Source organism: Athalia rosae, chromosome 5 (assembly GCF_917208135.1).
Source record: "Athalia rosae chromosome 5, iyAthRosa1.1, whole genome shotgun sequence".
In the NCBI taxonomy this organism is placed as follows: domain Eukaryota; kingdom Metazoa; phylum Arthropoda; class Insecta; order Hymenoptera; family Athaliidae; genus Athalia; species Athalia rosae.
The window spans coordinates 6,173,161-6,196,860 of NC_064030.1; the positions used below are offsets into that span (position 1 = coordinate 6,173,161).

Sequence of the window (23,700 nt, forward strand, 5' to 3'; positions counted from 1 at the left end):
TATCGATTGGTTTTAGTCGTAGACCCACTTTGATTTATCGCAATCCATGCATGGGTCGAAATATTCGAAATTCTTCAATTTACCAACGAGTACGAGCTTATCTGGAGTCAGGCAGCCACGGTCGCGTGATTTGTTGTCGGGCGTCACCTCTGCTCAGCCCCGAAGGTGACGTCTCACAACAAAGCGCTACGCTGCTGGCTACGCTGACTCCAGCAAAGCTCGGGTTCATTGGTAAATTGAAGAATTCGAATATTTCGACCCATGCATGGATTGCGATAAATCAAAATGGGTCTACGACTAAAACCAATCGAAACGTCTCACTTTTCCTGCTCCAAAATGCGTAACATCGGTGTTAACTCAATCCATTTCATGACGGGCTACTTTTTAATAATATTTTTCGAACTTGAGGAAACTTTCTCGTCGTCTTGAGGGGTCTCAGAAACCATCCTCATACCACTTATTAACGCCCACCATAATATCCGTAAGCTAAAATTATTGAACAAAATCCATGCCCACGAAAATACGTCTTGAAAATTTCAACAATTCCATCATCGAATTCCGATCATTCGTTACCGAGATGGCGGGTTACGTAGCTCGAGATTTCATATTTTAGCGCGCTGCGCTCGAGCGCTCTCGATCTTGTTCGTATGCCTACCGCTTCGTGGCGTACCGCCTTACATCTCGCCAAGTTTGCTCGCTACCAGAAAGAAGCGCCGATTTTATGACCCCAATGCCTGCAGCCGAACGTTCGGTGGCGAGCTGCGGCTCACCGATTAAAGGGAGACCTTCGTTGGTTTTCCAAGTACCCATTTTTACACGTGCGTCAGGCATTACGATCGCCGGCACGCCCAGAATTTCAAACATGATTTATTGCTTTATAATAGGTGATGAGGTGTGAGATTTTTTGCCCTGTTTTTTTCCTCTGCCGTGATTTGCAGCAGGTGTCAAACGATCTGTCAACACCCGATAAGATCTTGTTCACACCTCATAAATTAACCCCTTGATCCACCTGATCGGCGGCATCCTTTTACGGTATTTCTGCAAATTTTCTACACAATCGTAAACCGTTTGAGAAAGTAAATATGTATGTGGAAATCCAGTAGTTAGATAGCTCGGAGTATACCCACAGAAATATATTCTGTCCCATGTTACGCGTGCTAAAGCACAGGCGCCCAGTTCAGAATCGGAGGCATCAAGTGTACCTCTAGGGAAAAAAAAAAAAAAAAAAAAAAAAATTTTTCCGTACTTTACGTTAATGCACATTATAATAGAGTGACCAACAATTTGTTTCTTTATTTTCGAACTCACAATAATTAACACAATTATTTTGTTTGTCCTGACCTGAACCCCTGTAACAAAAATAGTTAAATTTGGAGTCGACAAATCAACCTTTTTTTTTTATTGAGGTTTCGATGGCAATCCAATCTCAGGTATCCAAATCTGAAAGCGAAATTAATCTATCCATGAAATGGATCGAGTTATCACCAATGTTACGCATTTTAGAGCATGGATTGCGACGAATCAAAGTGGGTCTACGACTAAAACCAATCGATATGTCTTATAATTTTTCTGCTCCCAACAGCGAATAATCGATGATTACTCGATCGATGGCGTGAGTAGATGATTTTGGCTTTCAGATTTGGATTTCGGAGCTGATTTTACGTGAGATTACTCTTGAAAAACCAAAAAAAACATCGATTTTTGAACACAAAAAAAAATCATTTTTTTAATTGGGTTTGATAGGATTTTCTTACATATTTTGATCCCAGGAATTCAAATCTGAAAGAAAAATTGATCTATCTCTAAAATTGACCGAGTTATCGCCGATTTTCAGCTTTTTGGGGTCAAAAATTAAAAATTGATTTTTTAGTCTATCTGAATGTAATTTGAGCTCAGGAAACCGAATCCGAAAGTAAAATTGATCTATCTTCAAAAATGATTGAGTTATCCCCATTTTTTCGCATTTTTTGGCATAAATTTGAGGATATTTCGAAGGGAAAAAATCGTAGCCCAATTTGGACAACGGATTCGTGTTCCTGAGGTCAAAACACATAAGAAAAGTGCCATACGATCCATTTTAAAAAATAAAAATTTTTGGTCAAAATTTGAGATTTTTCCAAGGGGTACCCCTTACGATTTTTTCAAATTTTCGCCAAAAATTTTTATTTTTAAAAATTGATCGTATGGCACTTTTCTTATGTATTTTGACATCAGAAACACGAATCTGAAAGTAAAATTTATCTATCTATAAAATTGATCGAGTTATCGCCAATTCATCGTTCTGAAATGTGAAAAATTTTGACTTTTGGCGTTGGCATGGTTTCCGAAACACCTCGAAACGACGAATGTCACGTATATGTATACAATCTTCTAGAATGCACCGTGCGGCACCGTGATTTTTTCACCTCGGATATTATCTCTACGGAGTGTTCGATCGAGAAACGATAAGTACGCGATTATATCCATTCCGCATATACGTGGGCAGTGTTCGCGTTTGTTCCACTGGGTCAGGTACTTCATAGCTAAATCTGAAAATCAACATTGGCGCACCGACTTCATATCGATAAACGCAGATAAGCTCTGTAATGTGTGCCCTCGACAAAAGGATATAAATTTTCTACACGCTCGTCGTGTAACGATTTTTCAATATCATCGGCCGCGAATCGATTTTCCGGTATAAATAATTACCTCCATAAAACCCCCCGACATAATTCACGTAAATCAGAGAGGTTTACCTCGACAAAGCTTTAAAAAATGATCGTTATTAGAATAATTATAACATATTTATCGGAGTTTCGATGTGTTTACACAATATTTAATTACCGAATTACCTTGGGTGTTCATCTTCGCGTGTTGTACGAGAGTATTTTTAGGGGAGGGTCTTATAAAGTAAGTGGTTGTATATATACTTTGATATTGCCAAGTGTCTTGATGCTCTTCGTCAATGAGCCTTCTTATTCTTCTGCTTCTTCTCCTTCGTTCGTTCGTTTTCTGCTTTCTCTTTTTTCTTCTTCACGGTCTTTTCAATAAAGTCACCGGTTTATCTGACAGCTTCGCGTCACGGCGAGATCGCGGCTTCTCTTTGAACTTCTTCGGTATATAGGATCAGTAGCTCGCTTTATACCGTGCAACGTAGCATCAGCATCAGCATCAGCAGCAGCAGCAGCAACAGCAGCAGGGTCTGGACCGGCATAATATCCACCGATAAGACGAGGTGCGACCGTCAAGAACTAACCGGGTCCAAACTCGACCGCATTCTTTGTCTCGATTTTTTCTTTCTTTTCAATCTTTCTTCTTTTTTTTTTTTTTTTTGTTTCATCGCGCACAAACCACCTCACCAAAGAATCGTCTCGTTAAAATTGTGCTCAGTTTCATTGTACCGGGCATGCAACCGGTATACGGGATTACAACGAAAACTGTAATGACCGACGAAAATGAAAAAGCTAACGATTCCCGTAATCAATTTATATACTAATCGGATCGTCGTGGATCCGATGCGACGCGAAAAAGAGACAAGATCGAGGGAGAAATCGATCGTATCTCTCGACACAATGACGAGGAACATCGTCCAAGATAATACGCACGGTAACATGGTGTACAGGACACGAAGGAGTAGGTACATCGGCGAGGAGTAGGGATGGAGATGCGAAGGAAGTTGCGCGTGTATATAGGTGTAGGTTTACACGACAGGGAGGAAGCGAGAGAAGAACGGTCCGCGGACGACATGAAAGGGATGCGCAACGGCGCCATTCTTGTACGTTCCTCGCGCCCTCCCGGCTCATCCTTTCCACCTTCCATCGCAAGAGAGAGAGAGAGAGAGAGAGTGAGAGAGAGACGACTACCCGCGGAGTAACCTCCGGCACCGCAGCGGTTTCTGCAGCGGTAGATATATACGTAGGAGGAAAACGAGACGAAACGAAGCGTGCACGGCACGTCGTGTGCGGAGATGAGCCGCGATGCGCCACCCGAATCCAACGGAACAGGTGCCATCGGGGCGCCGCAAGGACGTCGGGGAAGTTTGCGTCACGACGTGTGCCTCCGTCGCAGGTGTGTACGTAGATACGGATAATGTACGTCGGAGGGACACCGGAGAGGGGGCGGTGGGGGAGGGAAGCGACTGCGGGGGAGTAGAGCGAGCGAGCGCGCTACGTGGCCGGGCTAGGGAAGGTACCGGGTCCGCATCTCTTCTCCACCTTGCAGGGGCGGAGGAGGGTAGCTATGCCGGCGATAAATATATATGTATATATAGACGGGTGTGTACGCGGATGGGTGTGTAGTGCACGGGGAGGGAAAACGCGGACGAGCCAGAGGGGGATGGAAAATGAGAGAGAGAGAGAGAGAGAGAGAGAGAGAGAGAGAGAGGAGGGGTGACGGAGGGTGGCGGCGCAACGGTGGGTGCCTGACGTCAGGCGACCTCAACCCCTTTGTCGGCACATGCGCGTATCCAGCTATCCCGGAACGGGAGCGTAACGTTATACCGAGCGAGCTTTTCTCGATGGAGAGAGGAAACGAGCAGCGGCGCGGAGCAAGCTCACCGGTGCTCGTGCCGCGGGGCTTTACAGTCAAGGGTGGGAACCGCCGGCAACAATGAGCATTGTGATTTGCGCGCCGCCGCGCCCGCATCCACCGATTGGCCGGACGTCCCCCACTTCGCTCCCACCGTAGGGCGCAACGACGCCCGTAGACGACTAACCGGCGAAAGGGATGATTCCCAACCCACCCTTAATATAACAATAGTATCACGCCGCCCTCTCGAAACCGCACCCGCGCGAAAACCTTACATATACCGATCGAAAAAAGAGCTAACACCTGCGGGGGAGGAGGTGGTCGTCGTTTCTGAGGAGCGGAAGTTCTACAGGTTCGCCGATGATATTCTAGTCGTTTGTACAGGTCAATCTGTAGAATCTAACGATCCGATGTTATTTCTGTGTAGAAACGAACTTCCCATACGTCAACTATGCAGAACTTTTGCTTTGCAGAGACGATCAAATCCCACCTGCATGCTACTCCTGCACCACCTCACCAACGTCGAAAATATCTAGAATGCATGATCGCGCGACGTGTACCCGTCAAGCATGCACAACATCCAGCGGCGCATGAGAACGATCGTCGCATCGGGCATCACGTGCGACGCGTTACGGACACGACGTTACACGTCCGTGCTATCGTCCGCGGGGTCGTGGAAGCCGGTGGTAACGTTCGGTCTGTGCGTCCGTCGAGCGCGTCGCAGGTGCCGTTGGAACGGTGACGTTAGCGACGGAGCGTCGCAGGGTTGATGGCACGGAGGCGACGCGTGAGTAGCCGTCGACGGTCGCGTATCCGGACGTCGTCGTACGGGGGGTGAGGTGGCGGGGGATGGCGGGGGGTGGGGGGGGAGAGGTGTTTGTTTCGCGGATACGCGGAGCGATCCGAACGCGCGGAGAGGGACCGAGGCTCGTTCGCGGTAAGAAAGAGCGAGACAGATCGCGTGTCCCAGGGTAGAGCGTGGGTGTCGGAGACGGAGGGCGGAGCTCGGCGTTGAAAGGGGGTGTGGTCCACGTAGACGGGGCATCGCGACGCCCGGGGTGGGGCGCACCAGCGTCGCTGAACTCATCTCACGGTGCGGCTGTCCGCCAGGCTCCCAGCGACTTCAGTCAGTCAGCCGACGCTCTGACGTCGCGATTGTTCCCATTGTAGCGTCCTTAGGCGACGTCTTGCGATCGCCCCCGTCGCTCACCCCGCCACCACCGTTACCGTCGCCGCTACCCTCGCCGTAGTGGCCCGCCGATATTACGCGGGGCTCCTTCCTGCCGCACCTCCGAACTTCTCGACGCTCGCCGCTGCTTCTCGGATCTTTCCTCACCGGGTCGCGTGCCTCCCCGTACGTAACACGCGTGTACAGTGCTCAGTTTTTTTTTTTTTTTTTCAAACGATTCCGATCATCGGCGGGGAATCCCCTCCCCTGAAGGGGGGCGGATAATCAGTGACGTGCGGCGTCTACGTTGTTGTTCTCTACCTGGTATAACGTGATGCCGAAGTGCGGCCGCATGTGCAGACGCGAACGATACAATTTCCGCGTACGAGAGATCGTTCGGTTTTAACAAGGAATAATCCGACCGCCGCTTCCACCGCCTACCTTACGGTTTATTATAATACTACGCTGCAGCTGCTGCACCTGCACCGGAATTAATATAAACCTGGTTTATTCGGCCGCTGAAGCTGCCGCTGCGACCGAGATAAACGAACTCCCGGTACGAGAGAAATCAGAAACGCACGCAACGATCCAAGTAAACCCCGAAGAGATGAATTTTTCGAACGGGTATTGACGGATCCGGTCGAAGAAAGATCGTCATCTCGTTACCACGTCGTACGTCGAACGTCGTGCAATACCTACGAAGATCGTCAAAAATAGCATCTAACGCGCTTATTTATAACGTACGCGTACGCGTAAAACGTACCGTACATACGTACACATTACGCATCTGTGACTGTATGTGCGACACACGCGTATATATATATATACGAGGCGAGTCGATTGGTGATTAAGTGATAGATTTTGTGCGGTGCAGGTGAGACTGGTGAGAGTGCGCCTTCAGCTTTTCACGACCCTCCGGTGCAACCCCAAGCGGCGCGCAGTATGATATGAACGCGATCGGAAGGTAAGTGAGCTACGCCGCCCTAAGCGTAGGCTCTTACTACTTGATATTCTCTACCGGTGTACAGCGATCGCGCGTAACGTCTACGCGTCTGATCATCGTCACGGATATCTTGCGGAAATTAATCGTCGTGAGGGGGAAAAAAGTATAACCGATGACGTAATAGCCGCCGTGATCCGGTGTCGGGGTACCGTATCGCACCACTTTGTGACGTTCGAATTTTCAAAATGGGAACGATAATATCGCACGGTGCCAATTTATTTCGCTACAACAGCCGCGATACCTACAGCGCACCTAAAGAAGCGTACGTCCGGCCGCCCCGGTCCGTCAGCCGGGGAACAATGATTTGCGTTGTTGGGAGAGAGAGAGAGAGAGAGAGAGAGGAAAAAATATATATATACGAGGAAAATATCAGCTCGCACCATCCGCAGCCATGTGCTCCGCCGCCTGGAACCGGAAGATCGTATACGGCGGGCACCGAAAGGGGAGGGGGGGGGGGAGTCAACCGGTGCCGCGGGAGCGAAAAAAAAAAGCTTCGCGACGCTTTTGACCCAGTGACCCTCTGCGGACGAATTCTTTCGTTATTTCCTGATCGTCGTGGAATTCCGAAAAACTAGTTCGTGGGAGGGGTGTGCACTTCTTCACCCCGCGATATATTATAGCTGCCGCAGACGAGGCGACCCGACGTCGTCTTCACGATATCGTGAAAGAGGACGACGTTTCCGGATATCGTCGCCCGGATTATCGCCCCCCCTAGTTCTCTTTTTTCCTCAGTTCCCCGCCCTTAACGCGGTTCGGGTATACAGTAGCTGTACGGTGGAACGAGCGGCTCGCACTGACGGGGTCCCCCTGTCGCCGCTGTATCCCCAGTCAGCCCGCTGAAAGGGGAATGCTGTTGTTTTAAAATAGGCCTGGAATCGTAAAAAAGAATAATGACTACTGTGTAGACTTTTGTAACTCAGCCGACGTTATTTACAGTTCGTGTTTCAAACAATCCAACCGAAACGAAACATAAACTCCTTGCGGAGTGTAAAGCGAGTGAGTGAAAATTCGAGACAACGTTCATCGAAACAACGTCGATTCCGAACGAGGGTGTCAAACCGATAATCGCACCCCCTCCGCCGAGATTTCCTTTAGACACGATACCGCGAACGAAGAGAAATTCCCCGGACGGATAAATCTGGAGCAATTGACGCGAATCGCATCGGTGAGGTAGTGGCCGGTGGAAACGTTCTCGCGTCAAACTACTTAGGGCGACGTAACGGTGCAGCTCTGAAATTGAGACGACGAGTACACGCGGACTACATCTCGGCTGACCGCTCCGGCTGCTGCAGATGTTAATTCAATTATTCTCGAGGCGTGCTGGATCCGACATTGTGCGTATTATTACAGTCACATTGTCCGCTAATCCTAGAGACACACACTGCGCTCGACTTGCGAGCTGAGCTTTTCTTACATCCGTTATTGTCCGAACGGCGTATCGCCGCGCATATGATTCTCCCCCGAGCTCGAGTGACTCGAGTCATCGGTATTGTCCGAGTCACAACCCGCGACGTCCGTATGCCGACGAATATTTTTTTACCCTCCTCACGTACCATTAGGCGTTTAATTTATTCCTCCGAGTATCTCGCACCGATCAAATGGGTATAATGGCCCCGTACTCAAAGGGTGCGAACGATCTCTTTAAAGCTCGTTGTGACGGAGACTTCTCACGTCTTTGTAAAATTTCTTATCAATTTCGTTCGATTGTACGAGCAGGTGCGTGAAAAAAAATGGCCACGTTTTTATACGTTGAAGCTCCGAAGTTCCAGGAGGGAAGAAAAAAAGCTTCCGGAAGTCGAGTACAGGTCCGACGATGAGAAAGGTCTGTATCATCCCGTTAGTTTGAAATATCGCGAACCTCCTCACGAGTTGAGTGAGCATAAAAACTAATTTCGAAGAAGTGAAAAGCTAAATCGGAGATAATTATAGTTTTCGGTGATATAAATCAGGCCTGCTCTCGGAAGAATCGATGATGAATTATCGTGGAAAAATATAGCGGTCGGGCGTACAACGTCGACAAAAGAGCCCCACCACTTTTCACGGCGTAAGATATTTATTTAACGCAGCAGGTTCGTAATGGGAATCTGTGGAAGAAGAGAGAAAAATGAGGAGGTAACGGAAAAGGTAAATACAAGAGTGTAGGAAAGTTTGAACGGATCGCGTACACAATTGTGGGTTTGATTGTTGTTTTATGAGGCGAACTAGCGTCGCGCGGATGGGGAAGAAAACGTTTCGACTTTTCCGCGGAGTCGATATTCGGCCGCACCGGTTGCTCGGGCGGCAGTCAATTTTTCGCTAGACTTACTCGGAAGAGGCTAATAATCAAAAGGATACGAGTCGAACCGGGAAACGTATAGATGTATACCGAACGTCAGTTTCGGTATTATAATACACACAAACTTTCGGTCTCGAGGAATCCCTCCGCCGTCGGTTTATCTACTGGAAACGCGAATCTCGGAATTGACTGCAAGGGCAGTAAATATTAGAGTCACCAGCCGCCTAATGTGCCCGCCTCGTTATTTTTAGACCCATTTTTAAAACCTCGTATAACGCCAAGACTTAAAACGGTGTCATGCACGAGTCTCGGCTACTATATACACCTACGGTTCTTTATTCTTTCTTCTTTTCAAACACATCTCCACCTCCTCGTTTTCCCCCGAGGCTGCAGTAGGTACACCGCTTTCTTCTTATTCGAGCTCATCTCGATCTCATCGTCTCTCTCCTTTCCCCTTCGTTTTCTGAAAACGCTGTTTCACTGCCGTCACCGCAGCGGCAGGTTTCATTTTTTTTTTTTATTTCCAACACAACGACTTCTTACGTAAACGTCCGATAAAACGAGCGTAACTCCGAATACTGTACATAACGCGACACCTGTGCAATTTATTTCCTATGATAATCGTTCGATCTCTACGAATATAATACCTGGCAGCTAATTCGATTTATCGTACAATAGGTTAAAACTCGCTCGCGTACGAAACCCGCCTACCGCAAGCTCACCTTACCAATTTTGACGTTTAGTGGTTATCGCGTAGATGGGTGCTTGCCAAGCGATTATATCTCTTACGCGATTACCGCCTACCTATATACGCTACACGTACATACGTTTCGCTATACCTATATATACGACGTGTGCACCGTTAATATCGACCGCCCGACTCATCGGATTTGACAGACCGACAGAACTATACGCGGTGTAACCGACTTGACCGATTGCCCGGTGATCCTTTACTCTCGGACAACCCTGTCGAATATCGCTCGATGTATCTATCCGCTCGTTCGTTTCGCCGGCACTCTGCAACCGCGTCCGTCAAGGCGAACGAGCCTCGCAAATCGACCGATCCACATCGAACGATCCACGATCCAAATTATATTGGAAGGGGAGAAGAGGGGTACGATGGCGTAATTACGAGGATCGCGGGCTCGTTTCCTTTCTTTGTCTCAGGGCGGGACATCGGGACTTTGCACGCGTGTACGTACATATATATCCACCAAGGAGAATGAGAAGAAATAGCTACGCGGTTGTTATAATATTCCTTTGAAATACGCAGATGTGGGTGTCGGTTGGTCCACCGGGCGACTAGAGCGAAGCTGTGTATCGGAGTGGAGCGAAGAGAAAGGGAAGGGAAGAGAAAACGAGAGGAGGCGATGCGGGAGTCGGGGTAGCGCGAGAGAGAAGTTTGTAGAAAAAACAAAAAAACAAAAAAAAAACAAAAAAAAGAAAAGGAGAGCGAGAGGGTTCGAAGGGAGGGCGAACGGGGGGAGGGGGGAGGGGGGGAGGGAGGAGGTGCAGAGGTCGGCGGGGGGACCTCTAACGCGTTCCAGATGCTGAGAGCTTTGTTCCCAGACGTGTGCGCCCGCGAGGTCCCAGCTCGAAACTTCGGGTTCCTCTCCGCATCACCATACTCTCTTCTAGTTACTAGCTGTGAGAGAGGAGAGATCGCGCGCGTTACATACGTGCGTGCACGTGCAGCCTCTCGTACAGTCGGCCAAGAACCAGCGAGCATCGAGGAACCCGGCCAACTCGACCAACTTCCAGCGCAACTTGACACTGAACACATGGCCCCACTTCGGCCTAAACCTAACTCAACCCATATACTTTGCCCTCTGTACTCTCCAGGCTCTCCTCTCCCCCTCCCCCACCCCCTCCCACCCCCTCCGCCCCTCGCTCCCTCCGTGTTCCTCTGCGTGTTTCTAATATAATGCCCTGTCTCCTGTCTTTGACGCGCGGCCCTGACTCGCGTTCGCTTCATTCTTATTCTTCTCCCATTTTTTTTCCTTTTTTTTTTCTTTTTTTTTTTTTTTCTTTGGTTTTCGTTTCTGTTCGTTTTGCCTCTTTTTTTCACGTACATATTCTTCTTCTCGGCCAGAAGGCCTCCTCCGCTCTTCCTCGTTACGCTGCGGCAGCATCCTTCCCACTACCCTTAAAGCGGCGATGACGGACGTCGACAATTCGAAGGCAATGCACAGTCGAAGCTTTGTCTATAGATGTACATACCTAAAAACGTATGGCCGCGTGTGGATGTAATACTACAGTCAGCGTATCATCTCTTAATACCCGATACAAAATCACGTCTCTGTATAGAAACGTGAATACGTATACAGATGTGTACCTATACGCCTATACACCTAACGCAGTAACTGGTATATTCGTCTGTTACGACCGAATGCATTATACCCGAGCGATAAGGCCTGGTCCAGAGTTCGGAATTGCCTGATTGCCGCTCGAGAGAATAAAGTCGCGCTGGTTTCGACGTCGGCGGCTCTTTCGTAACGAACAAACAAAAAATCGAATGAAAAAAGAACAAGAAAAACTAACCGATAGATTTTCGAGAGGAAACAGATTTATATTATTATATATATACATATATATATATATACGTGTAACACACATGCGGAGAGAAAAGAAACGAAAGGCATCCGCAGCTATACATAATGTGCGCGAGGTATGTAGTTTACAGCTTCACTTAGAATTATTATACTCCTACACGCGTGGTGAAAATTTCGAGAGAAAGAGTGAGTGAGAGAGAGAGAGAGAGAGGGAGAAGAGGAGGAGGAGGAGGAGGAGTAGTAGGAGAGACGAAGTTAAGGATATGTAGAATTTGACTGTGAGTCAACTCTGGAATTTGTTGGATTCGAATGAATTCGAAGGATTTCGTTAGTCACGCCTTCATCATCTGGCGAGACCCTACGATTAATAAATGTTGCGTACACTGTATATAACGTACTACGTGTATAGGAAAACCGTTTTACATACCGATTCGTTGAAAATTTTTACAACGACAGCTGAGCTATAACAACGATATAAAGACGTTGTTGCAACCGTCAACGCGCAGAGGTGAAATTTTGATCAGATTACGATCGTGTGACGTCTTTTCCAAATCATTATCTTCTTTTCCCTTTCAATTTTCTTATTCCTTGTTCACCGGAATTCGCGCGAGTGTCCGTTTTTCCCCGTCCTAATGAAAAAATAATAATTTTTTTCCCCATTTTTTTTGTATTTTTTCTTATATTCATATATAACGTGTGTGTGGCCGAGCTATATGACTGTACGCGCGAGCTCGCGCGCGGGGAAAAACTATTAATGGGTTCAGAAAGATACCAGAAATCTAAATTTAAACGACGTATAGCCACGTATTAATATATTCATTGTATAATTATAGATTACGATGGATAAAAAAAAAAACAAAAAAAAAAAAAAAGACAGAAAATTCGTAACAAAGAGGAAACGAAAACGAATAGAGGGCACAATAATTTATCGATTTCATGCATGTGTATTCGTTCTACGATTTGACGATCGGTCGAAATATTGGGGTGAGCACCCAACACCGTTCACCCTTCGGTATTTCAACGATGGAAATCAAAAAGTAATCGAGTATACGATATGGACAGCTGCGCAGGGTCCACGTATAGGATAAATAAAAATGTTAGATTCTATGCGTATGTAACGAGTATATGCGGATGAATTAAAAGAAAATAAATATTAAATATGAAAGAAAATGAAATACATAAGGTATAAAGGAATATATCGCGGCCAGTCTCTCGGCAGCTGTCATTCGCCCGGTGGTTATTTTTATTCATTGCGGAAGAATCTTCATTTTATTATTAGTGACGCCTCTATACCGTTCGCATTACGGAATCCGCGATACCGAGGGGGAAAAAGAACTCGCCGAGGGATAATTGATTAACGTAAGTGTCTCTGTGTACGTACGTACACGGGATGATGTGTCTTTCATTCGATATTTTTCTTTTATACTCTATGTGTATGTATAAATATATATGTATATATATGTATATATATATATTATATCAAGGTTAATCACCATTGTGCTCACTGACGCGGTAAAGATTAGCTCGTTATATTTTTATATATACGCGCATTTTATTCCCGCGACGACGCCCTTCGTGAGAAATAAAATAAAATATGAACTCAAAGAAGCTCTTTTTCTAATCAAATGAAATGACAATATACCAGCACTGGTTATGCAGATTGAGAAAACAAAGAAAAAGGAAATACAAAAAGCTCGCAACAGTTATTTCTGAATCATTAGGTTCTGCTTTGTCAAATTTGAAAATTAGGTTCAAATGTATGCGAGCTTTTGAATAATCGCAGGAGCCACCATTTAGACCGGTATTCTATAGCACCTACATCATTCACAGTCAAATCTGTTACCGTTCAGTAATACAAATCTCTCAAAACATATAGCGTTAGCAGTCTCTTTGGCATTTCTCTTCTTAAATTATGAAATTCGCCTCATCTCCACTTCGGATTTTATTCTTCCTCTTCTTCGCACCTCTCTCTCTCTCTCTCATTTCCTCACTCTCCGTCGGTGACGGCGCACGCGGTGAGAAAGGGTTCTTTGAATTCCTTTTCAACGTCCCTATAAATGTTTCTGCCGTTCGACCCTAAATCTTCTCGTGATTAATTAAAACGCAATCAAAGTCAAACGAATGATGGGTAGGCTACGCGCGAGATACGCACGCACGGTCCGAATCGTATACCTATACCGGCGCCGTTTTCCGATGCTGCTGCACACATGCCGCCGTTATAAAATCCGAGCGGTGGAAAAATTGTAGTCCGCGCGATACGAGTTGCACGGGCCAAGTTCGGTACGCGTATAGATGTAGGTATGTATAACGACGCATGTTCCAGCGCAACGGCGAAACCCGAAGTCGTATATATCCGCGCGGACTTTAATTAGCCATGAAAAACCCGCAACCCCGAAGAATATTCGGAAAAGTTTCCCTTCGGACGAAACCCAAGCCGCGCTGGAACATCGGTATAGAACCCGGAGCAGAAATATGAAACCCGTGCACGCTGCACACGCCGCGGCTGCGGCGGAATAAGAAAAATAAAGAAGAAGTAGGAGAAACGAGCGTCGAAAGCCCGATTCCAATTCCATATCGATATATATGCGACTTTTGTGAAGCTCCGTTCGTCCGTGCGACGTGAAAAACTTAGCTGCGATGGATAATACTCCGATCCAAAATCCAATGTATCACGGATAAATACCTGCCCACGGGTTTCCGTTATTTGATTTTTCTCTCTCCCCTTCGTAGGGCTATCAATTAGTCAACGAATACCGTCACCGAGCGTAGCGAATCAGTGACGCCGGAAGTTCATTCATCTCGAGATAAACGCGTGCTAGCGAGCTAGCGTGTGTTACCGAAAACAAAAGCTCAAGTTATACGGCATAGGCGACGCGAAGAGGCCTCGACGGTGCGCAAGAAGAAGACTCGATTCTCCGCACACGTTTCGTATAGGGAGGAAAGACGAACGGGGATTCGTAGAGACGCAGCTGTCCAATTTTATTGGACAGGTACGGGGAACGACTTAATTTCGCTACTCCGCAGCCGTGCGCGCCGCGGAAATATGAAAAATTTCTCTTCAGCGCTCGTACAACACGTAGGTATACGGGAGTGGATGTGTAGTAAATGTAGTTCGGCGTAAAGTCCGGAAGTTCTCGCGCGAAAGAATATTGCTTTTACAGCTATAGTGCACTCGCGCACTTCGCCTCGCTGCATACGTGGATGTGCCCGTAGGTACGCGGGTTAGGTACGTGAGAGGTACAGGTATACGTGTACGTGAAACGAACGGGATATATCCGAGGTGGTATCCTGCAGCATCGCGTACACGTATTCGGTATCTACTCTTCTCGCGGTTCACGACGACGACTACGACGACGACGACGACGACTACGACGACGTCGAGAATGGGGCGTGGGTGTAGTCCGCTCATACATAAACAACAGAACGGTCGACGGAACTTCAGCAGCATCAAAAGAAGAGACGCTAGCTGGGACTCCATTATGTAGAGCGTATCCCACGCTGCCGCTCTGTCTTCTATAAAGAATACTAACGACGCCCCCGACGCTCCTTCGCGACTACGGTGTATAGGTACCGACCCCCGGGCCTCGCGCTTCTATCTTCCCTTATGAAAATGAAAAACGAAACCCTGAAACGAACGGAATAATGTGAACGAAATTACGTCTCGATGATCATACAACGCAACTGCAACGTTCGAAAAACCGCTGCCGATCGAAGGAGTCGTGTAGTTTGGTTTTTTTTTGTTTTCTCTTTTTTTTTTCTCACCCCCTCGAAGAACGCGCATCCCGCGATTCGGTACGTCTTCAAACTCGGAGGCTGCGATATCTGTGTACCGTCGTCACGTGATCTCCTACAATCACGACGCGTGCATGCCTTTATATTAATCTTCTTCGGGATGATTACAAATTCTGCGAATAATGTCAAGTATACTATACGTATACGCGAAAGACGAACTCGCGCGCGTGTATCGCCTTACGAACTTATATATTTATATGTATATGTATACCTATAGATACGTGTATAGAAAATAATTTATCCACTGCCCGTTGATAAGACGTTTCAACAAAGTATCAAACTGTGTAACGTTCGAAACCACCAGCTCCTTCGTATATAATAAATATATTTATTGTAATTGTAGATACTGGTATCGCGTAATATACATAATCGATGATGATTATAACCGCCCCCCCCCCCCCCCCCCCCGCCGATCAACGTGCGTAATTATTCTTCGCAGCCGTGATATGACATGCGAATGTGTATTCGCGAACGACGTATAACGCTCGTTCGTAAAAAGGTGGAAAATTTTCGCTCCAATTTAGCTACCCTTAAATCATCGGATCTATCGTAAGAATGCCAGGACGCTTGCACGATTCCAGCTAGTCACAAATGGGTGTTAAGCTCGACCGCGTCTGGGGTAAAAAAAAAATCAGGCCGTACACGATAACGCCGACTTCTGAGCTCTTATCGTTCGTAATAATCTAGAGTTGTATTTTACACGAAACTCATTATAACCATTGAGCGGTCGAGGCATGAATTACTTATTCATAACTTTATATACCAGCTGCGTAATCTTTGGTTGCAGCTCTGTTATAATTCGCCGAACGTTGTCCGTAGAACGTAGAACGTAGACAACTGCGTTAAATGACAATACAATATATATATATGAATAAGAGGCGGGGGTTAAAACGTGTTGTGAAAACAGATTTGCCCCGTGTAAAATCCTATCAAAACGTAAAGGGTTCAGAGTCCGGAACTGTCGGAAGGGGTGTCGGAGAGAGGGAGACAGGGTGACGCTGAGAGATAGAGATGGAGATTCGGTTCGAAGGGTGAAAATAAGGGGTGGGAGTAATCGCCCCTGCATCATTCGATAATCTCCTTTACCGCGTAAACGGATTACAATGTGCTCGGTTGTCCTTCCGTCGCGTAGCGGGCGGTAGAAGTCGCGGCAGCGGCGCGCCAACTCCTCCGCCAGCCCCCATCCAGCAAACCAGCTTTTCTAAACCAGGGAAACGGTGAGAGGCGACGCGGATTATATTCCGATGTTGCTATTTTCTCTTATTAGGCGAATGGGGCACCCCTAACGCCCGTTACGACTACTCTCGCTAGGCTCTCGGCTCACCCTCCGCTACGTGGGGTATATATATATACTCGACGGCGGAAGTCGACTCGAGGTCCACCGTTTTCTCCCTTTTTCTCCCTTCTTCGGCTCCTTCTCCTTCGCCCGTAACCGCTGCCACTTGAACCCAAACAGATGCCAGTTTCACCCTAGAAATCCTCCGCCGCACCTACTCAATCTTTCGACTTACGCGTACGCAGAGATCGATCCAGTTCTGAGAAACGTTCGAACGAGATATTGTAGTTTTTGGGAGATGAGTGACGAAAAAAGCACACAAAGTTCCATGTCGTTCGTTCATTTTCTACGCCGGAATTTTTCCCTCTCGTTTCTCCACACATTTGTTACGTGTTCGAGTAATAATTGCACAATTATAATTAGTATTATCTATATCCGAAAGTGCGTTTCGCGCTTTTCGACTTCATTCGTATCGCATTGTAATAAATATTTGATGATAAATAATTATTTTTTGTACAACTTTATTCCGACGGTATTATATTACATATGAAAAAATATATGTATGTATGTACAATAACGCAACGTGTCGATACGTAATCTGCATCGACGTGAGATAAATCTCATTCGGAACCCAACTGTTTGCCGATGCACAATGCAAAGATGACGACGTTCGATCTGGAAAACCTGCTTTTCGTACACCCAATCGAAAAGAGCCACCTCATCGGTGACTCCGTGGTGAAATAGATTTGGCAACTAGTTGGAAAAAAACTGAATAGACGAATAAATAAAAAACCAAACAAACAAACGGTAGCTCGGATCTCGTGTGGTCTGCGAGATGAATAACGAGGAATATTTCGCACAGCTACGATTATCAAAATTTACGGATTAACGTAATCGTTGGGCCGACCTTGAACGAGAAAGATTTTTTCTCGATCCCCTTCGCACTTGCGTCGAATCGTAGAATCGAATTACACACACGCACACACACGCATACTCGTCGTCGAGTTAGTTACAATTGCGTTACGTTTGACATTGTTATTATTACGTGAGACGTCGATACGACGGAGATAATTCACTCTCACGGGGTTGCGGAACGTCCGTGTGTGTGTGCGCGTGTGCGAGTGTGCGATAATAATGAACGTAGATCACCATGAAATCGCGATATTCGTCCCGTCGTAGAGTGTGTAATTTCTAGCGTCGCGCATAGATAAGGTCGCCAGTCGTGATTTTAAATATAGTCATAACATTGCTTTCAATGGTACGCGTATAGTTTATCTCGACTTTAAGTGTAACTGGGATGTTCGACCTTTCCCCGATAAAGTCGGACATCATCGAGATTAAACGACGCGTCTTTTGTATTATGTACATTATACAACCGCGACCGCTGCACGGAGATTATTATTATTACTATCCCGATACGTATACATGTATATACATATATGTGTATGTATCTTCGATAATTTATTATTACATACAACTTTTTATAGAATGTTGCACGCTAACGAACGCTGCACGAATCGGCTCAAAATTTTCAAATCTCCTGTAGTCGGATCAGCTGCTTCTTTTTCTCTCGCTCCTCTTTCTCGTCGGGTTTCAGTGAAAATAACGCACTGACTGACTAAAATTTTTCCATATAAATAGTGCAGCGTACGGAATATCGAGAAAAAAATTTTCTTTCAACGATTTTAACAAACCGTTTCTATGACGCAAGTTATTCAACGTATAGCATTTTTTATTCCGCCATATCTTCTCCGTAGCTGCAGATATACAGCTGGACGCGGTTGCCGCGGAATGTTATCATCAAGCGTACGTGTGTCAGAATAACGAACAATCGGAATCGTGAAAAATTTGACAAAATTGAGATCTCTCGTTCGAACGCAACGTAGCATCGATTGCAAGCTAGACGACGGTCGTCCATCCGGCTTGAAAGAAAATTGCGTAACACGCGGCGTAGAAATATCGCTAAAGTTCGTTTGGTCGTGGCGATCGTTCGAGAGACAAGTCCTTGCGTTTAAGGTCGGCACGAAATTTCCTTGGCAATATAATAATCGCGGTGAATTAATTCGTTCGTTGCAGAGAAAACGCTCGCGAATGTTCGCGGCGGAAGGTTGCGGATTCGGGGCGCAATTAGGCCGAGCGTCGTCCGTGCTAAACGGAGTCGCGGGGATCCCATTTGAATAAAATATGGTGGACATTATCTGCCGTAACTTATAGTTGGCGGGGTCTATTAATTACCCTTGAGACTCGGGAACGCCAAAGATTCCCAGCGGGTAGCCAATCGCGGACTCTCTCTCGTCGTTGTCTCCTGCCCGCCGCACCGCAGGACCTGTTATTCCGAGATCCTTTTATTTTATTCCATTTACCTTTTTTTCCAACGTCTCTCACTCCTTATTCTTTTATTCCCTCCTAGTTTATAGTTATTCCTTCATTTCGTACCTTTCTCTCCTCCTCCTCTTTTTTTTTTCTCTTTCTTTTTTCATCCACTTTCCGGTGCAATTCTCGAACTTACTATATTATACGTACGTACGTATACTCGTATGTGCGGAGGAGACAATCGAAAGCTATAAAACAAATCAAAATAGTCACCGGATCGGATAAACGCGTGGAAGAGAAGCTGACTTTTTTTTCCACAAGCATCGTCGTACGTGGATTCACGCATATGTGTATACGTACTCTGCAGTGTGTCCATGCAGCAGCAGCAGCAAGCTGCAACGGAGATAAAGACCTTGACCTCGGCGGCGAATCATCTTCCGTTGCGCGGAAAGTTTAAACCGATCGTATCGTTTCATTCACGATATCACATATGTTGTATATTATGCGGAGCGTCAACGTTACATCCCGCCTCCGTTAAAGTCCCAGCGTATTTCTGGCGTCGTCATCGCGTTCATTGATTCGATTGATTTTTTCATCGTTTTCCTTCTCGTTAATTGTTTTTTTTTTTCGTTCTTCTCTCTAAGAGACACGTAACGTGGTTATAAATCGTATACGGTTACAGGTATATCTGGAAGCTCACGTGTGTCTCCTCAACATATCGCGATGAGATTCCTTTGTGCCGCTATGAAATCGTTAACAGTAGCGTATTATGTACATACATTCGAATACCGCGGATGAGATGAGCCAACGTTCTTTATAAACGATATCATCAAAAGCACACGCAGTACTCGGCGAACACCCGCCTTCGACGTGATCATCGTCTGTTTCCAAACTCCCCTTTTACAACGGTTAATGTGTCACATGTATATATACATATATATATATGTGTACATTAATTTTTAGCTTATAAAATTATATTATAATCTTGACGCGGTATTATAATAATGTCGAATGTGTAAATGTTAACAATCTCCCTCTCCCTCTCTCTCTCTCTCCGTCTCTCCCTCTCTCCCTCTCTCTATCCGCTCTCTATATCTCGATTCTAATATTATATGAAGAATAATAAAACTGAGGCGAACAGCAGCAGTCTCTGACCCCGGGCTCAACCTCATCGCTTGGCCCGATATATAGAAGATAATGGGATATAATATGTGCCGCGTTCATCTTCTTCTTCTTCTTCTACTTCTTCTTCTTCTACTTCTTCTTCCGTTCCTCTCTCCGTCGCGTACGTGTCTTTTAAATTCTCTCGCACGGGTTCCCCGGGTTCGTTTCGAATGGGAAAGAGCATTATATATTATAGTTACAACACGCGCACACAATAATTCTTATTGATACTCGAACGAGCGGTGATAGCGGACGGGTATTAACTGCGTCGCTTATTATTACGTAACTCAATTCGGCCCGGGCGGTCCACGCCGCATCTGAAACTCGTATTTAATACCGTGCCAGCTTCTCGCTTTATTGTCGCCACTCTCTCTCTCTCTCTCCCTCTTTTCCCTCGATCGTATCTATCGCCTCCGCATGGAATGCTTCATAATTACACGATTTAGATGTGATTCGCTAAAGGAAATTACCGGATTATCCTATACTACACTATATATATACATATACGTATACCATACGAATACGTGTACGACGGGGTGTACAAGGAGAGCTGCTTCGGGTGCCTCCATTTCTTACCCCGCCCACCTATACATCAGATGGGTTCAAGGTTCAATCGGATATTCGACAGATCTCCAGAATTCTCTCGTAGAGCATTCGTCTATCCCCATCCGAGACTCGACGTTTCTCTATGCGCTGCATCCTGCACGCGATATTACGAATCTATATAGCTCAGCTTCCGGTCAATATCCACGCTAAACCGGCTATGCCTATACACAACCATTGCCAATCCGAAGCTCGCTGATCGTACGTATCGATTGATGAGTAAATTAATAAATCCACCTCCTTGATCCGAAAGGGCGCGCGGACGCGCACCGCCTAACTTCGTCTACTTTATAATTATATACATATATATTCGAGCACGCCGCGTGTGCAGCTGCAGTTGGAAAAATCGTCGATGTGCCGAAAAGCAAACACCGTATCACTCACAGCTGTATACGTGCGCGAACGTCTGGGTGCAGTCGAGGCGCGCGCGCGGTGACGACGTGAAAGAAGTGGAGAGAAAAATTTCCTCGTAGAAGACGATTTCAGACGAGGGTGTTGAACGAACGAGTTTCATCATCAACACCCTAATTCCGTAAAACCCTCTTCGGTTTGTACGCAGCAACGCGTCTGCAGTCCCACGAAAATTCCGAGGCAGTTTATTTTCCACAAAACTTAGTTTGTACGAGGTCGCGTGAATTCCCGTAGACGAATAGGGATGTAGGAAGAAAAAACAAATTTTCGGTAGAAAAACCTGACGGTATAATTCAGAGCCATGCGATAACGATCGATCGTCGAAGAAGAAGAAGAATGTACAATAGCGATGAAATGAGCATAGGAAGGGAAACAAAAAAAGCGAAAAAAAGAAATTAGAGCGAAAGGACAAAGTTTAGGAGGGAGGGGGAGGATGAGGAGGAGGAGGAGGAGGAGGAGGTGGGGATCCGTTAATTAACCGCAGTGTTTTTTACTTTTTGTCGCAGAGTAAGAATGTCCTCGAAGAGGAAGTCGCCGCCAACGAAGCTTTCGGAAGGTGGGGGCGGGGTGGGTACGGTGGGGGGCACCGACGAGGAGGAGGAAACGAACGCATCGGGAATCCAAGGTATAACCAACGCCGCGGATCAGCCGAACAACCTTCAGCTGGAGGAGGGCGTTATCCCGGTGGACGGCGTTATCGAGGACTGTTACAATCCCCTTCAGAGGGGAGACTGCGAGTCGTCCGGCTGCTCGTCGCCGGCGACGCCGAGCGAACACGACCCACGCGATTCGCCGTCGCCGTCGCCCAACTCGCCACCGGCGGCCAAACGACAGAGGATGGTGTTCCTCGCTAATCAGGACACCCTGGCGTACTCGCATCTGCACCAAACGACGAACACCGCCTCCTCGCTCACCTCCGCGGCGGCGGTGGAGCCCGCCAGTTCGTCCGAATGCGGATCACCGCCCACCCCCCTGCTCGCCGACCCCTACGGCTACGGACACCACCACCACCACCACCATCACCATCACCACCACGGCAGCAATCCGCATCACAACAACAACAACAACACCGTCACTCAGAACAACAACAACCACAGCAACAACAACGGGGGAGGCGTCAGCGTACCCGGGGGCAAGAGGTCCATGGACGACGTCCTCAAGAGGCTCACCTGCAAGATGAACAGCGGATCGCTTTCCCTGCAGGACGACGCCGTCACTCGACGGACACCCCCACCTTCCTCAACGCCAAATACTCACGTCACCCACAACTCCCACAGGTCAGTCAGACTACCGATCACGATCGAGGAAATTTTTACACGCCAAAATTGTTGATTGGGGAGAAAATCCGCGGGGTTCCGAAAAATTCCTCCTCCTTCCTCCTCCTGCGATCGAATTATGTGTCGACGAAGAATCTGATTGTAATATCGACGACGTTGTACTCACACGCGCGCGTTCATTTATATCGGCGTGGGTCAGTCAGTCAGTCGATACAAGTCGGCGGAGTCCGTAGTAAGTCAACGAGTTTAGTCCGTCGGGTCAATCGGATAGGAGCGTATTAGCGCCCGTGTATTATCGCAGCATCGATGACATTCGCCCTCTCACGTTATGTCGCCTGTACACAATTGCATTACCTATTATATTATACGTATATACCGCGAGCGCGACTGCACGTATGCTGCAGCAGCGCGAAATCACGGTTATTCGTATACGTGTATGTATATTACGTTACGCGTATCATGTATACATAGACGTGCGTATTATACAGTGCAAGTCGTCTCGTAACCACACGGTACATTATGATCATTAATTACTTCTTATCATTAATTACTTGATAATTATTGTATATGTATTTCGCCTCGTTGCTTTTCAGTTTCTGCCGCAATAATTCCGTCGCCCGTAATACGCCGCGTGTGTTCGTACGACACGTATGTATACATATATACGTATATTTATGTACGCCGTTGCCGCACACCGTTTTAAATATTATGTGTAATCTATTCACGCGCGTGCGACAGAGTCGAGAATCCCCTACTCGAATAAATAAATGAACCGAGTAAATAAATAAATATATATATATATATACACATACACATATATATACATATATAAATAAATAAATATGTACACACGCGTTCGTTCACACGCCTTGTTATAGAGCCGCTGCACTGTTGCTGCACATTGCGATCCGTATGGCGCGGTCGTCGTCTGGTGCTCGCGTTCGTACGTACGTATGTATACAGTATACGATAATTTTTCGATTTGTAATATCCGGATATTACGCCGGCTGGCATAAAATTGCAGAAACTTCGCATCGATTCCTCGGTTATTTCTGCATTTCACACCGTCCGCGTCGCCTGCACGCCGCTGCACCTGGACGCAGATATAATAAATCGTTCAACGTCCCCACCGTTCGTGTATCTATACGAGCGAGATTAATCGATCTACTTTATTTATCCGTAGGTGTATCAACGGCTAATCTTCAATTCGAATGAATTAGAATGTTTTCCGTATGTTCTATATAAATGTATATATATTAATACCTACGTTATAATCTATGCGGATGTGTATCGGCGATATATACAATATATATATACAAGTGAAATTCTAACGACGAAAGTATACCTCGACGATTCAACC

General features: G+C 46.5%; 1 protein-coding gene across 4 annotated transcripts in view; it reads left to right on the plus strand.

Moving 5' to 3' along the window:
- LOC105685920 (transcription factor SOX-5) overlaps nucleotides 1–23,700 on the plus strand; it is a 123,540-nt gene that overhangs the window by 68,600 nt on the left and 31,240 nt on the right. For 2 of the 4 annotated variants that reach the window (XM_048655108.1, XM_048655109.1), the window contains exons 3-4: nucleotides 6,549–6,638; nucleotides 21,570–22,340. In XM_048655108.1, coding sequence (XP_048511065.1) covers nucleotides 6,622–6,638; nucleotides 21,570–22,340 — 788 coding nt within the window. In that variant the 5' untranslated portion in view covers nucleotides 6,549–6,621. Of the gene's footprint in view, nucleotides 1–5,581; nucleotides 6,639–21,569; nucleotides 22,341–23,700 lie in introns of those variants that run through there. The other 2 variants (XM_020852297.2, XM_012400403.3) reach the window with 2 other exon arrangements.